This window comes from Rousettus aegyptiacus, unplaced genomic scaffold (genome assembly GCF_014176215.1).
Source record: "Rousettus aegyptiacus isolate mRouAeg1 unplaced genomic scaffold, mRouAeg1.p scaffold_m13_p_6, whole genome shotgun sequence".
NCBI lineage: Eukaryota > Metazoa > Chordata > Mammalia > Chiroptera > Pteropodidae > Rousettus > Rousettus aegyptiacus.
This window is the reverse complement of record NW_023416309.1, coordinates 111,521,131-111,536,346: the sequence shown is the minus strand read 5'-3', so window position 1 is coordinate 111,536,346 and position 15,216 is coordinate 111,521,131. Positions and strand designations below refer to the sequence as shown.

The 15,216-nt window shown below is 54.2% G+C and overlaps 1 protein-coding gene across 2 annotated transcripts; it reads left to right on the top strand.

Annotated features, from left to right (window-relative positions):
• Positions 1–6,894: 6,894 nt before the first annotated feature.
• WBP2 (WW domain binding protein 2) lies at positions 6,895–14,201 on the top strand. 2 transcript variants are annotated; one of them, XM_016127865.2, is made up of 8 exons: positions 6,895–7,127; positions 8,962–9,070; positions 10,224–10,359; positions 11,316–11,408; positions 12,044–12,178; positions 12,357–12,479; positions 12,923–12,999; positions 13,119–14,201. In XM_016127865.2, the coding sequence occupies exons 1-8, from the start codon at positions 7,069–7,071 to the stop codon at positions 13,170–13,172; spliced, it is 786 nt and encodes a 261-aa protein (XP_015983351.1). In that variant the 5' UTR covers positions 6,895–7,068; the 3' UTR covers positions 13,173–14,201. The 2 variants fall into 2 exon arrangements, with proteins under 2 accessions (XP_015983351.1, XP_015983342.1); XM_016127856.2 differs by having other exon boundaries at positions 7,019–7,127; positions 12,354–12,479.
• The last annotated feature ends 1,015 nt before the right edge of the window (positions 14,202–15,216 follow it).

Here is a 15,216-nt window from a genome sequence, read left to right as displayed (position 1 = left end):
AACGTCTGCGTGTCTGCCTGGGTGTACGTCTGTGTATTTGTGTGTATAGATCAGGTCCAGTGGCTCTTCAGACGTGCTCTGAGACTTGGGGTTCCAAGGAGGAGGCGGGGAAGGCTGGCAGGGTGAGCAGGGGAAACAGTGGGGGCTTGGGGGAGCTAGCCCCTCACCAGCCGCGCCGACATTTTAATTAGAGTGGATTTTACCCAAGATCACTTAAAAAAAAGGGAAACTGTTAAAAAGAAAAAAAAAAAAAAAACATTAGAAAACTATCAGTCTAGTCCAGACTTTCTACCACTACCACGTCCAGGTGAAGGAACTGAGGCACAGAGCCAGGCAGGAGCTGCCCGAGGCTACCCAGTCCAGGACACTTGCTCCATGCTCCATGGCTTAGGTGCATCCTGTGCTTAGAAACATCTAAACACACACACACACACACACACACACACACACACACACACACACACACACACACAGAGGCCCCTGCTTCCCAGCACTGTCTGTAAGAGCTGCCCTCTGCAGGGCAGCAGTTTCCATGGTCACCAGCACCCTTGGGGGAGCTGCCCCAAGATCTCTGGTCTCCTAGCTCCTGCCAGCGCCCCTGCCAGTCACAGACAGTGGCAGAGAGTGTGCAGGGTCTTCTGAGGCTGTGTTGCTGTTAGCTGAATCTGCTCCTTCGGGCCAGGCAGGGAGCCAGCCTCCACTTGAGCTTTGTTTCTGTGGGAAAGTAGGGTGTGGAGTCCCAAAAAACAGGCAGAGCAATGGGCTTGAGCATCACTCCCTCTTGGCAGCTGTGGACAGCTGGGTCCTGCACCCCCACTGCTCCCACCCCTCCCCACACTCCAGGAGGAAAAAGGCAGACCACACTCTCCCCTCCCTTCTCGTCCACCCCTCTGCCTCCTCCCAAGGCACACTCACAGAGGTGCCATCTTCCACCTGCCCTCCTCCCAGCCACAGGGCGGGGCCGGACCCAGACTATGGTCAGACAGAAGGGCTGGCCAGGAAGACAGGGCTGAGCTGGGAGGGGCTGAGGTCTGCAGAGGCTCTACTGGACTGTGCTGGGGTTTTCCCCAGGGAGGAAAATAGCATTTAGCTGCAGGGTCTGTGCCCCATTCACCCCCACACCCAGCACACACATTCTCCTTTGATGCCAACATTCAAAATCTGGAACACGAGGCCACTCCCTTTCTCTGTCTCTTGGAAGATGCTAAGACCTGCTGGAGGCCCCAGGTGGTCCTTGTCAGCTTCACTCAGGGTGGGAGCAAGACAAAAAGGGTGGGCGTGAGCTTGGATGGGGCCAGAACACTCCAGGGGGGCAGCCTGTAGGAGGAAGGGTAAGTGGCGTGAGGTGGACGGGCCAGTTCCCGCAGGGCAGAGCCTGGTGAGGACTCTGGACTTTTCCTAGGAGCAACAAGCAGCAGTGCAGGGTTTCAAACGGAGAAACAATACGATCGGATTTGAAAGTGTAAAATCACTCTGTAATTTAGATGAGAAATGGGTTTAAGAAGGGGAAAAAAGAGAGTGAGAAGGACTGGGACCACCCCACGGAGCATCTCTCCAGGTGGAGCGGAGCGTCCCACGCGGCTCTGGGAAGGAGGACCCAGAAGTGGCGGGGAGGGGCCCAGGCCCAGGAGAGCCCCTCCGGTCCCTCCCTCCCTGAGCTCCCTCCAGGCGTGGCTCCTGCTGGACACCTTCGGAGATGACGCGAGCATCTTTCTGGCTTTCTGGGGTGCTGGAGGCAGAGAGGCGGAAATGGACAGCAAGAGGTTTGTGTAAACACTGCTACAGCAGTAACTGCTCAGGACAGGCTTCGGGGAAATCAAACTTGACAGAGCGAGGAGGTCTGGACTGGGAACCTCTGGGTGGGGCTCCTCTCCATAGCAACCAGAAACAGCCCCAGCCGTGCTCTGGCTGTGCCTCCTGACCAAGAAGCCATGAACTTATGTTGCTGAAATACCCATGGCCAAAATGACCCGCCCCAGAATAGCTCGCGTCCACATCACCAAAGCCACACATGGCAGCTGCCACTCTATCCCGCGGCTCTGCCAACCTTCTGAAGGAAGAAGGTTGAGGGTTACCCAGCACTTCCTTTCTCTCACTGGCTTATTCGAAAGATGCTCACTGGCTGAGTGAAAAAAAAAAAAAATACGGAGTATCAGGCATAAATCTGTTCCATAACACTCAGGTACAAGAAATGTCAATTTCAGTGTTTTTTCCTAAATCAAAATTTATTATGAGCTGCCCTTTGCCAAGAGGGCAAGAAATTCAACTTCGGGCATATTTGGTGGCAGTGAGCATGTGTGTGTGTGTGTGGGGGGGGTGTCATCCCCTCAGTAGAACAATAATCTGGGGTTTACCGGAGGTAGGAGAGATTCTCCATGGGATAGAAATCTCTGTCCGCTGGGGCAGCTGCTACGATGCCCACTGTCCGAGACCAGGTTGTCCTCGCGTGGTGGCCCTCCTCTCCCTGGGCCAAGCAACGTTTGGGGACTGGACCAAACTGTCGCGTTTCGGCTCCAAACCTACCGTAGTGGCCGGCTCCGGGTGCCGTAACAAACTACAGCAAACTAGGTGGCTTAACTGATAGAAATGTGCTGTTGCACAGTTCTGGAGGCCTGAGGTCCAAGGTCAAGGAGGGGGCAGGGCTGGTTCCCTCTGAGGCCGGGAGGGGGAGTCTGTTCTGGGCCTCTCCCCACTGCTCCTCATAGTTTGCTGAACAACTTCGGGAATCCTCGGCTGGTAGAGCTCTACCTTCATCTTCACATGGCATTCTCCCCATGTGCATGTCTGTGTCCAAATGTCCCATTTTTATAAGGACACCAGAAATACTGGGTTGGAGTTCACCCTAATTAATCACCTCATCTTACCTAATTACACCTGTGACAACATTACTTTCAAATAAGGCCACATTCTGTGGTAGCAGGGGTTAGGGATTAGGATTTCAACATATGAATTTAATGACGGAGACACAATTCAACCCATAACACCCACCCTCTAAACGCAGCTCCGCCTGGGACTCTGCGGGCCGCTGCCCTGCCGGGCTCTGACAGCAGGGGGCGCCAGAGGGCCTGCAGGGGTGGAGGCGAAGGAGCTGCCTGCTTCTTGGCGGCCGGCCCTTCCACCACCATCGCAGAAGGTTCTTTGCTGTGGCAGCCGCAGCTCCCTAGCAGCAGCTAAGTGCAATTTGTAATTTTCCAGCCTTTGCAGAACCAGCCGCCCGGAGCCCCCTTCAGAAATGCCAGCCAGTACCAGCGGGCATGGGACCCTCCTCGGAGGGTTGTGTGTTAGGTCCCAGGGCCTCTTTGTTCAAGCTTCTGTGTTTTAATAATTCCAACTTTGCTCTTTGGTCTCCAGCCCTAGGGCTGGTGGCTGCTTTATGCATCTCTGGGACAACTAAGAATTTTCTGTTTCACTCTTTCTGTTACCTAGCAACCTGACTTTAAAGTGATATGCCTAGTTTTATACCTATGTTAATTCTTTATAGTAAATTTTCTCTGTTCGGATATTTGGGGTGGTTTCTGCCTCCTTACTGGACAACCCAACAACACAGTTCTTGGTGTTCAGGCCCCAAAGACCACAGTCCACCTTTTGGGATTGCTGGGAAAAGGGGGTGCTACCACTGGAGAATCCCCCAAACTCTGTGCCCGATCCTGGGCTCTGGAAAGCACCCCTTCCCACTCTGGGTCCAGACATTTCACCCCATCCTCACCCCCAGCCCCTGGGCGCCTAAAAACCTAGCCACACACAATCGGCCTTGGCTTCAGACAAAAGCCTGGGCCTTTGTACCTTCAAAGTATTTGGCAATTTCTGTGTTCAGCCAGCACTGAGAACAACTATTAGAGAAGCCATAAGCTGCCCTGGGAACGAGAAGGGTTGCCTCCCCTCTTGGCTGAGAGATGGCAAAACGCCTCTCAGTCTTCTGCGTCTCCCACCACACGGAAAGTAAAGCAAAACGTAATGTCTAAAGAAGTGATCCTGCCACATCAAGAGGCTGAGAATGACCTAAGTCACACTGACACAACCCTTGCACACACTAATTTGGGAACCATAAAGATGGGACAGTTTCAGCTCCAAGAGCTGGCCGGATGCGGGTCCCAGTCTCTGATGGGACTGGGCACTGTTCTCTACTCCAGCACTCTCCTCCCCTTCTCCCTCCCTCCCAGCCCCACCCCTGTTCTTCCTTCTGGAACAGGGGCTTTCAAGCTGAGGATAGCAAATCAATTTAGTGCATAACAATGAGCAAATTTTTACATGACAAAATATAATAGAGATTAAGAGTCCATCACAATATAAAATAAAATTTGTCCCAAATCTGATCTGGGACAAAGCTTTTATTTTATTTTTTTTGAGCTGATATAATTCACAGTCTCCTGGGAGGGGAAAAAAAAAACAGCATTCATGATTAAATGCTTAAGTACTTTTTAAGATAAACTTTAACGGCACTAAGATGTGTTCTGGGAAATTAGTAACCCATCCACCCACCCAACTGTCTTCAGCCAGAGACCTCTGGCCAAACAGTGCGTCTCTGACAGTTTTCTTTTTCCATAAAATGTCCCTTCCAAGGGGAAACCTCTGAATTCTCCCCCCAGGGGCCTTTTCCTTTGCATGCAAGACTGCAGTAAGACTTTTCCATGCACTCATAACTAACACGACAGCTAAGTGCTCTTCAGAAGCCTATAGTAAGAGTACGTATGTTTTGAGAGAGTTGTTTTGGTAAAGCCTCAGCAGCCACCAGCAGGCACAGCCTCCAGGGTCATCACAGGATGCCCATCCATCCGCCAGAGAGAGGAGGGAAACCGTTTTTGTCAGATTTGGCTCTGAGGAGGGTGTACAGGAAGCCAGGAACAGTTCCAGAAGGGTCTCTACATCTGAACAGGGATTACAAGTAATGGGATTAACTAGGGATTGGAGACTATCACGAGATGAGCAGTTTAGAGGTCGAAGTTCTGAAACTTGAGCCCAGACCTGGCCTTTTGTTGTAGACCTGGTTCAGCAACGAATTGCCCTTGGGTCTCTCAGTGTGGGTACTGGAAGCCACCCGCCCCCTCCATGGCCTGGGAGCAGCTCTGGCAATGTGTTCACATGGTCATGTGTTGTTTAAGCTGTAAGCAGTTAAGCCTGCTATCTCCCTCCACTCTGACTTCCTCTTTATCACATTTCCCCTCCTGTTGGGAGGCCTCCATGTGGCCACAGCGCTGGGTATTCATGATTGTGTATTTTGGTTCTTAACCAGGCTCTCCAAAGTTGTATAAGCCTCAGGCCCCACAAAACCTGCTTCTGCCGCTACCAACCAAGCAAATGTGGCAAAGGGGTAGATGGGTCTCGACTGTCACCCACCTTCCCTTTTATGGTCCTTGGAGCAGCCATCCTGGCATACTCATTGCCGGGTGGATTTGCTTTCTTTTCGAAATGCATTATTACTATTTACAATGTGCACAGTAAACAAACAGTACACAGGAGTATACAATACACACCAAGTCACCAGCCAACCCCAATTCCTAGACCTGTGCCTCAATGGAATAATTCAAAAGACAATGTCTGGTGGATCTTTCCAGAGAGTTTCTATCTAATTTTTTAATATGTCTATTTTTTATATACCATTCTGTACTTAACAAACCTTGGCGATCTCTGCATGTTAGCACATAAGAATTTACTTCATTCTTTTCAATGGCTGCATAGATGCACGTGCGAAAATTAATCTAACCATTCGGGGCAGATTTCATCAGCTCCATCGCTGATGCTCCACGCTACTTCATTGCACTTGTCCTGCAAGGTCCAACCGGGTTTTGCACAAGACCTCACAGAAGGCCATTACCTGTTTCATAATTTCTAGTTTTTGATCATCTAGAATCTCTCACTCAAAAGGTAAGTCAAGCCGGTAGATCCCGAGGTTGGCCACGAAGTCAGCAAATCAGCTGTTTGCTTAAAAATCAAACGCTGATCTCTTAAGATTAATGACGCATCAGCACCACCACGTGGGGAGTGAGGCACACATCTCCGTTTTAAAGATCCCTCTCGGAGGTGGGAGAGTTTACCTAACTACTGCTAGCCCAGTGGGGGCCGCCCACTGCTGGGTCACAAGCTGAAATGAATCAGCCCAATTTTGTAAGCTGCCTGTCTCCCGTTGTGCCTGATTCATTCCGTTACTCAGCGTCTTGCTTATATTTTCCAGTCGGGACGCTGCAAGGCGAGCCTGACCTCAAAGCCAGACCATTCTAGTGGGAGGGAGCAGCGCCACCGCGAGGCCAGCTGTGGTGGAAGCAGCGGTGAGCCGGGCGTGCGTCCGACCCGAGAGTGTATTTGGTGGGGGTTATCCGGTCCGCGCGCCGGGCCCAGGTTCTCCTGCCCATACCGAGAGTCTCACTGCCCCGCTCGGAAGGTCTGGGTTTGATGTCATGAAAGGGATGGCAGTTTTTCCTGACTTTTCTCTGCCAGCCAGCCAATCAGCCAGCCCACCACGTCCTGGAACAGCGACTGGGTCTTGCACTCATCTATGTATATGGCTCAGTGACTACCCAAGTAGGGGGCAAAGTCACATAGTAAGTTCTCCGTAAGCGTTTGTTGAGTGAATGAAAATGACCCAGTAACTGTTCGGAGCACCACACACCAGGCTAAGGTTACAGCCCCCATCCTGTGCGTCCAGGGCTTTTATGATTAATTTCTCCTGTGACGCGCCCAACAACTGTTTACTCCAGTCCCTCAGAGGACGGGGCGGGGAGTGTACAGACCAATAAGTTATGCAACGTAGTGAGTCAATCCAGGCCTACGGTCTGGGGGACTACAAGTTCCAGAATGCATCCTTCCATTAATGTAGGGAGAGGTCGAGCTTGAGGAAGCATTGCCTTCTGGGAAATGTAGTCTTAAGCGTGTTTGTGATGCAGGAGAAACTAGGAGGAAGGGGAAGCGGGAGTAAACTCTTACCACGTGACTCTCGGGATCAGGTGGTTGGGCCAGCCTCCACTCGAGAGCTGGGATTGGCTGACTCTAATACGAACGACGCCACTGGGGGCGGGCCAAAAAGGGGCGCAAGCGCACTGCGTTACGAGTCTCGGGACCTTTTTCCGAGAGACTATGGCGCTTAACAAGAATCACTCGGAGGGCGGCGGAGTAATCGTCAACAACACCGAGAGGTGAAAAACATGGAGGAAAAATCCTGGAGGACCGAAGGGAGGGCGTAGAGAGTGTGGGCGGTGGGCTGTGGAAAACCCGAGAAGAGGGGAAACTGATGGGGTACGGTGTGGGGGGGGGTGGGCAACGGCTGGGGGCGGGGCTGGAGGAAGATGGGTGGGTCGCGGGGGAGGGACCGGGATGTCGCGGTCAGCTGTGGATTGGGAGTGAGACCGCTGAGCAGGGGGACGGGGCGTGGGAAGACAGGTGGGGCCTAGGCGTTGTTCTTGAGCCCCTTTCCCAGAGCCTGTGACTTTAAGAGATGCAAAGAGCCTTAGACAAAAAGAATTGCCATTTATTGGGGTAATACGTTTTAAGCACTGCCCCTCTGCTACCTTGATACGTAAATCCTGTGCGGCAGATACTGTTAATAAAATTAGTTTACATTTGGGAAACTGAGGCACGGACTGGTTAAGAAACTTTCCTGAGATCAGTAAGTAACAGATGGAATTCCAAGAAAGGAGCCTTGACTCCAAAGTCAGTAAGCAGAGCTACCAGTGTATAGCTTTCCATTATATTCTAGAACTGCTCAGATGAGAAACAAGCCAGACACGAAATTGAATAAATAACGTTTGTTAAGTGTCTAACACATTTCCTGGCACGGTGTTGGTCCTTGTAAAGGTCCGTTTTTGCCTCTTTGTCTTGAATACCTGTTGGCTTGGATCACTCCCCAGAGGTCTCCCAACTTGAAGTTTCTACAGAACCCCCATTAATTCTGTCTCTCCTCCAACGTCTGGTCTCCTTGGATGGCTTCTCTCTCCCCTGCTCCTTGGGCATTGAGAATCAGTTCAGCCAGTCCTAGTTAACTATGCCGACTCTGAAGTGCCTCTTGAAGGCAGAGGAGCTTAGCAAGAACCAGAGTCCCTAGAGGAGATTTGGTGGGATCAGAGCCTTATAGCCAGCTAAGGCCAGCACCCTGCCCAGGGCCTGTCACCCAGGAATGCTGGATGAGTCAGAAGAGAAGGTCTCGAGTGCCCTGACCTCAGAATGCTGACTTTCCCTCCTTACCTGCTCAGGGTCTGCCAGAGCATCCTGTTCCTGGTAATGACTTCTTTTCTCTGAGCTGTCCTGTTGAGCTTTCTACCTGGCTTAGGGCTCAGTGCTGCTAACTGATGGTGTGCTTTGTTTCAGAAAATGCCTCAGCCTCATTTCTAGGGGGAAAAAAAAATGTGTATATACAGTTACTGAAGTTTAAATTAGTGTTTAAAATTTGATGTGGAATATAGTAACCTTACTCTTCAAGTCATGAACCCCTTTGAGAATGTTGAAACTATGGATTTTCCCAGAAGAATACATATACATGATCATCTCAAGGACTTCCTGGACTCACATCCCTGCAGACCCAGCTTAAGAATCCTAGGTTTAAAGGAACTCTGAAGTCAGCCCTTCTGTAATACATAAAGTTATGTATTAGAATGTTTACATACATTGGGATTAAAAAACAAACCAACAAAAATGGAACACCTGTCATAAGGACTCAGAAGAAAATAGGAGAGCCAACCCAGATAATTTACCCTAATTTGAGGGGTTATGTGTGGCCAGAGCCCTGTGGTTCTTCTGCCACGCTGGTCACTCATGGACTCTGTAAGTGGGATTTGGGAAATTCTGTAGAACCCCCACTTGCTCATCTCTTCCCATGATGATAGTTGTTGCTATGTTAATAGTTTCCTCAAAGTGATGTTGAAACTGTTATGAGGTGACATTGCTGGAGACCTGGGTGCCAGGAGGGTCCAGTCCCTGGGGTAACAGATCATGGCTCCAGACTGTCTCAGAATGTTTTATCTTTTCTCGTCACAGCATTCTGATGACCTACGATCATGTGGAACTTACTTTCAATGACATGAAAAATGTGCCAGAGGCCTTCAAAGGGACCAAGAAAGGCACCATCTACCTTACCCCTTACCGAGTGAGTTGTAAGCGCCACGGTGGGTTTGGAGGCTTGTGGCTCCTGGAGGCTGATGTGAGTCTTAGGTCAGCCTCAGCCTTGTGAGTCCAGTGGCCTCTGAACCTGGTGACTATTAATTCTTTACTCCAGGTGTTTCTCTGTCACATGCTCCAGAGTTCTAGAACCACCAGGCTCTCTGCGCAACCGAACTGACCACTGGGCAGTGAATCCATGCAAACTGCAGAGCTGTTGCTGCAAAATCTCTAGTTAGATGCAGCTGCTGGGATGACCTGGGCCTGGAGGAGAGAGGCTGTTGTTATTTTGATTCTATAAAAGCAGCCTGTGAGGCCTTTGTGCACATCCAGAGTGATAGATGTGATAAACAAGATACAGTAGCATGGCCACAGCCTCCAGACTGGGCAGAGAGCCCGGCCAAACCCTGCAGAGAGAGAAGTGCCAGACTGCACAATGGGCCCTGCCTGAGAGTTGCCCAGGCGGATGCCGGGAGCCTTCCGGAGAAGTTCAGATGGCTGTTCTTGGGAAAGTGTCACTGCCGTAGCTACGCAAGAATTAGGCTGACACGGTTGGAAGAGAGGAGTACATCTTCAGTATTAATCTCCAGGACCTAGTGGGGACACGGGAGGCTCAGAACCCCATTTCTGGTGGTCAAGTGGCATTTTCAGTCATGGGTTTAAAACAGAAGGTTCTCTGAGCACATTATGCAAGACTTGTCGCTGTTCGGGCAGTGAGTGCGAGGGAACGTTATGACAGCCCCTTCTCCAGGGTTCTGACACCGCCTGCCACTCCCAAAGCTCAGGCTGGACCTCCCTGCCCCTGCCCCACCCCTGCCCCCCGGCCCTTGCTTTGCAGGCCCTTTCACTTACGCACCCCATCCGCCTTCTCCTTGCCACCACTTAAGTGACAGCAGTCTGTCCCTCTCACTTATGCTGTCTGTGAGTGGCATCTTTTTCTTGCGCATACAAACGTCGGGCCTCTTTAAGGCCTTTTGCCTTTAAAAGCTCACTCCAGGGGTGCCTGGGGCAGGGGACTCTGAGGCTGCTGGACCCTGGCTTGGGCCGCCCACTGGCACTGGGAGGGGACACATCACAGAGGAAGCGATGGCCAAGTGGGCTGTGGTTTGGGTGGTGATGGCTCTTGTCTTCTGTCCCTGCAGGTCATCTTTCTGTCCAAGGGGAAGGACGCCATGCAGTCCTTCATGATGCCGTTTTATCTGATGAAGGACTGTGAGATCAAGCAACCTGTGTTTGGTGCAAACTACATCAAGGGGGCGGTGAAGGCAGAGGCAGGAGGTGGGTGACAGGAGGGCTCAGGGACACGGACAGGGCTTGCAGAGAGGTACTCTGGGGCGCCTCTAACTGCTGCCTTGGAGGTGTCCTCTTTGGACCCTTATCACCCTAACCTGTCCTCTTCCTGGCTCTGGATTAGCTTCCAAGACCAACACCTGGGTTTCCAGCTGTTCAGCAGAGGTGGGGTTTACTTGACAAGAACTGCTGGCATTAAAATGGCAGTTGTGAATGAATGAATGAATGAATGAATGGCAGCTCAGATCACCTTTCAGAAAGTGAAATCAGAAAAATGACTGCAAACTAGGTAAAAATGCTTAGCGACTTAGGGAATGCATTCAGATTTTTGATTTGGGACAGAACTGCGCATCAGGTTCTTAGGCCTTTCCCTGGAGCCAAGAAGAGGCAGCTGTCTGTCTGCGGTGCCCAAGAGGCCCTGCTTGGTGGCAGGCTCTTTTGCAGACACCAGTGACCTCTGCTTTCAGCTCGTCTCGACCTCACACCCAGCCAGCCCCAGTTTTGATGTTGAGCTCACGATTCCTTTTTGGCAGAAACCACGCTAGAGGGGCCAGGGGTCCATCCTTAGGTCCCCTCCGGGTGCGATCTGCTCTGGACTTGATGTCAGTTGCTGCTGACTGTACCTGCTCCTGGGAAGCTGCTTTGTTGGGGGTGGGAGGCCCGAGTGCAGATGTACTCACACGGCTGAGAGTGGGAGGATGAGCTTGTTCCGGGAAGGAGAAGCCCACGGTTCCAAAGGGTGAAGCAGGCACGGGCAGGAGGCCTGCAGTCTGCGGCACTGGCATCGGGGCAAAGGTCCCTATCGAATGAGGTGCTGCAGAGCCAGCCCCGTCCCCACAGGCCTGCAGGGCATTTGATGGGGGACCTGGAGAGGACAAGTAGCCATCTTTTCAAAGTAACCTATGTTCTTTGCCTGAGTTGTTGACGCACGGTTCCCTTCTCAGGTGGCTGGGAAGGCTCCGCATCCTACAAGTTGACCTTTACGGCAGGGGGCGCTATCGAGTTTGGACAACGGATGCTACAGGTGGCATCTCAAGGTATCAAGGCTCTAAAAACTAGGGGCCAAGGACAAAATGAAGTGTGTGGGCTTTTGTTCCTTTGCGTTCACTTTTCGTTTTGTTTTTAAGCACTTGAGTTAAATCTCCAGGCCCCAGGCCGATTGGGGCTGGGGGATGGGAAGGAAGCCTGTGATTAGCATCATTCCGTCCAGTGCCTGAAAGGCCAGGTTTCCCCCGCCGGGAGCAGGTATAGGACTTTTCGACAAAGCAGTTTGGACTTGAGGACATTTCACCGTAGCCTCATAAAAACAAACAAATACTTAAGTGTTAAGCTACCCTTAGACAACCCCTGAGGGGTACGTTCAGCAGACGTCCTCACCTCATCTCCAGCCTCACCCATGTCCATTCTTCACCCTGTCCCTGAGCCTCCTTCCTTCCGTCTGTCCATCATCCATCCCTCTGCCCTTGACTTGCTCTCTCCCCTCTCCCCATCCTGACCCCTTGCCTCATTCTGACCAAGGCTGACTCACGTGGGTAGGGAGCGGAGCGGAGCGAGGTAGAGCACGTCTGCTGAGCACACCCTGGAACCCTGCGGCTCCCCTCAGAGGTGGGGCTGCCCGCTCCCCCGCCCCGAGGCCCAAGACACTCACTTCTCTCTCCCCTTGTACTTATAGCCTCCCGAGGCGAAGCCCCCACTGGAGCCTATGGGTACTCCTACCTGCCCAGCGGGCCCTATGTCTTTCCCCCGCCAGTCGCCAATGGAATGTACCCTTGCCCTCCTGGCTACCCCTATCCACCGCCCCCACCTGGTGAGTGTGTCCTGTGCTGCCCACCCCTCCCCCCCACCTCCCCACTAACCACCCCAGGCCAAAGTGGTGTAGATGGGAGACTCACTCTGTGACCCGCTTCAGGACTAATGGAGGGGCCCAGCCGAGGGAGCCAGGGCTGCACGGCTCACTGGGTCCCTGTCACTCTCTTGCCCGGCAGAGTTCTATCCGGGCCCTCCCATGATGGACGGCGCCATGGGATATGTGCAGCCCCCACCGCCGCCCTACCCGGGGCCCATGGAACCGCCGGTCAGCGGCCCAGATGTCCCCTCTACTCCTGCAGGTGAGGCCTCGGGCTTCTGACAGTCCTGGGAGACCAGTCCTCTCCTTGTCGCGTGGAGAGCCTCAGAGAACAGCCGGAGATGGCTGGGAGCCCCAGGTGGCAGATGACCCCTGGGCTAAGGACCAGCCCAGGGGGACCAGCAATGTGGTGGCCTGTGGCTGAAGAGCTAGGTTCCAGCCCTCCGGTCTTAGCTGGTCATGTGCCCTAGGGCCAGGAAGGTCTCCCGTGTGCCTCAGCCTTCTTGGATGCGCCGCCTGGCGGGGCGCCGGGGGACCCGGGGCAGGGGGAGGTGTAAAGGGCTCGGAGAGCAGGGTAGCGCGTGGTCAGTACTGAGAGTGCCGTGCCCTGAACAGTGGGGGGCCAGGGTCCCTGGACTGAGAGCAGCTCTGGGGGCAGCTGGAAGGGGAGGGGCGGGTTCAGCCCGGGTGTGTGTGTTCTCACAGCCGAAGCCAAGGCCGCGGAAGCAGCTGCCAGCGCCTATTACAACCCAGGCAACCCACACAATGTCTACATGCCGACGGTGAGCGGGGGCCTGAGCGGGGTCGTGGGCCTGGTGGCCACAGCTGACTGAAATTTCAGGGTTGGGGAGACCTCGTCTCATTCTGAACCTTCTCATGTGATCTTTCCTTTCTTCCTTAGAACCAGCCTCCGCCACCTCCCTACTACCCACCGGAAGACAAGAAGACTCAGTAGACCCCTCCCCCGCTGCCACCTGCCTCTCGTTGTTCTTTCCTTCCCCTCCCTTTGGGACCGAGTTTAGGGTGGGGGTGATGGGGGGCCCTGTTCTTCCTTGGGTCTGATTATAAAACACTTACCAGGAACCGGCATCGGCGGGAGGGAGGGGCCCCTTGACTGAGCTGCGCCTCCAGCTTCCCAGCTGCCCGGAGCCCACAAGTGCCCCGGTCACTTCCCCCTCCCCACCTCGGAGGGGTGGGGGGTGGCGGGTGGGGGCGGGCTCTCTTCAGGAGCACTGGGCGTCCCCCTTGTTCCCCGTCTGCTCTAGCAGCTTCTACCCATGGAGGGACGCTCTGGCCACCTCCTCCGCCCCAGTCCAGCACCCTCGTTTTGGTAGCCACTTTATCCTCAGCCTCGGGCCTTCCCGAGGACCCTCGCCAGGCCCTGCTCACAGTCCCGCCACTCTGGTCCGTACCCAGCCCTAGCAGCCACCTTCCGCCAGACTGCCCACGCTCCGTCCCCAGCCAGCCGCCTGCCCCCGTCCCGCTTGCCCCCCCTGCCCTGCTCTTGGTCATTGTGTTGCCACCGCGGTGTGACCCGGAGCTTTAACAGGGGCCGGGCGGCGTCAGGGCCAGGCCACTGTGGCTCGGAGGAGGAGCCCTCTGCTTCCTCGCTGGCGTTTCTGGAATTTGTTTCCCTTTGTCTTTCCCTCTAGAAGGGGCTTCTGGAGAACGCATGTCCTCTCGTTAAGCCATTTTGGGGCTGCTGGGTGGGCCGGAGCAAAGGCTGCTGTCCCCGGGGGCCTGGTCTGGGTGTGTGCTGACCGCGGCCCCTCGGCAGCCCCCTCCGCCTGCCCTCTTCCCTTTAAGCTTCATGCCCCGTTGGCACTACGCCCCTGAACGCACTAAAATTTGCTCTCAATTGCTCCTGGACTGGCCATGAAGTGAAGAGATGGTTATTTAAAGAGGAGTCCCTATTTATTTGACCAAAAAAAAAAAAAAATCCAGTTAATATATTAATGTGAAATAAACCCTGTTTGCACCTTGACTTGTTTGCTGAAAATGTGAAGTAGTAAAAATGGAGTGACTGGACCCTGCGTGGCTCCGTGTGGTGACCCAGATGGGCTCCGGCACCAGAGCTGTCTGGCTACTGAGGGCCCCTGGGGAGACTGTCCCTGCCCCATGTGAGAGTCCCTTGTTCTCATGGCCCATTTGGGCCCCGGACTCTTAAGGCCCCTTGTGTCTCCATTCCTTAGCTGTTGCACAGCAACTGCCCACCCACCGAGTCCCCTGGGGCTGGGCACAGCCCAACAACTGACCTAGGTGGGAGGCCTCGGAGGCCTGGCGGGGTTTGCCGGGTGAGTTTCCGTTTCCCTGGTGGCGGAGCTCACCGCCTCATGGAAGCGAGGCCCGGGCAGGCCAGCCCCTGCAGAAGGTGCCCATTCAGGAGCCTAGGTGCTCTGGGTGGCGGGGGACGGGCATGGAAGGTAGGAAACAGCCGGAGTCCTAGGCCTGGAGGAAGGCCCGGGGGCGGTGTCGACAGGCCTCTGAGCTCTGAGACAGCCAAGCCCTGAAGTGGCCACTTTCCTGGCCCTTGTGGACCAAGGCTCCTTCAAAGAGGCAGCAGCGGCCGCCGCCAGCCTCTTCCTCGGGCAGCTCCGCCCAGCACCTTCTGGGTTGGCAGCAAGGGCATTTCAAGGGAGCAACTTTCTGCCTGTCCTTGTGTGGGCAAGAACCATAGGGCCGTCCCCACCTGGTGTAGCTTGTCCCCGTCACCTTGGTGGAATGTGACCTGTGGAGTGGAGCAGGCTGAGCAGTTGGCTGCGGGCCGCTAGACAGGGAGACTCCCCTCTGGAGCCCTCACCCTGTGCCTCGCCCAGCCCCACCCCCACCCCAGGTCTGGGACCCATTCGGGGAAGTCTGTGGGCAAGAACCCCACCAATAAAGGGTGGCTGCTCAGTCCCCAGCCCAGCCAGGTGCAGTGCCTGGGATGGGGCAAGGCCACCACCTGGCCTGCTCAGCACCCCCTGCTGGGGAGCCTTAGGGCCTCTGAGGGAGGGTGG

Coding starts and splice junctions, on each gene's coding strand:
- WBP2 (XM_016127856.2), top strand. CDS start 7,069: ATGGCGCTTAACAAGAATCACTCGGAGGGCGGCGGAGTAATCGTCAAC. Junction 7,128..8,961: donor ATCGTCAACAACACCGAGAG/GTGAAAAACATG, acceptor TTCTCGTCACAG/CATTCTGATGACCTACGATC. Junction 9,071..10,223: donor TCTACCTTACCCCTTACCGA/GTGAGTTGTAAG, acceptor CTGTCCCTGCAG/GTCATCTTTCTGTCCAAGGG.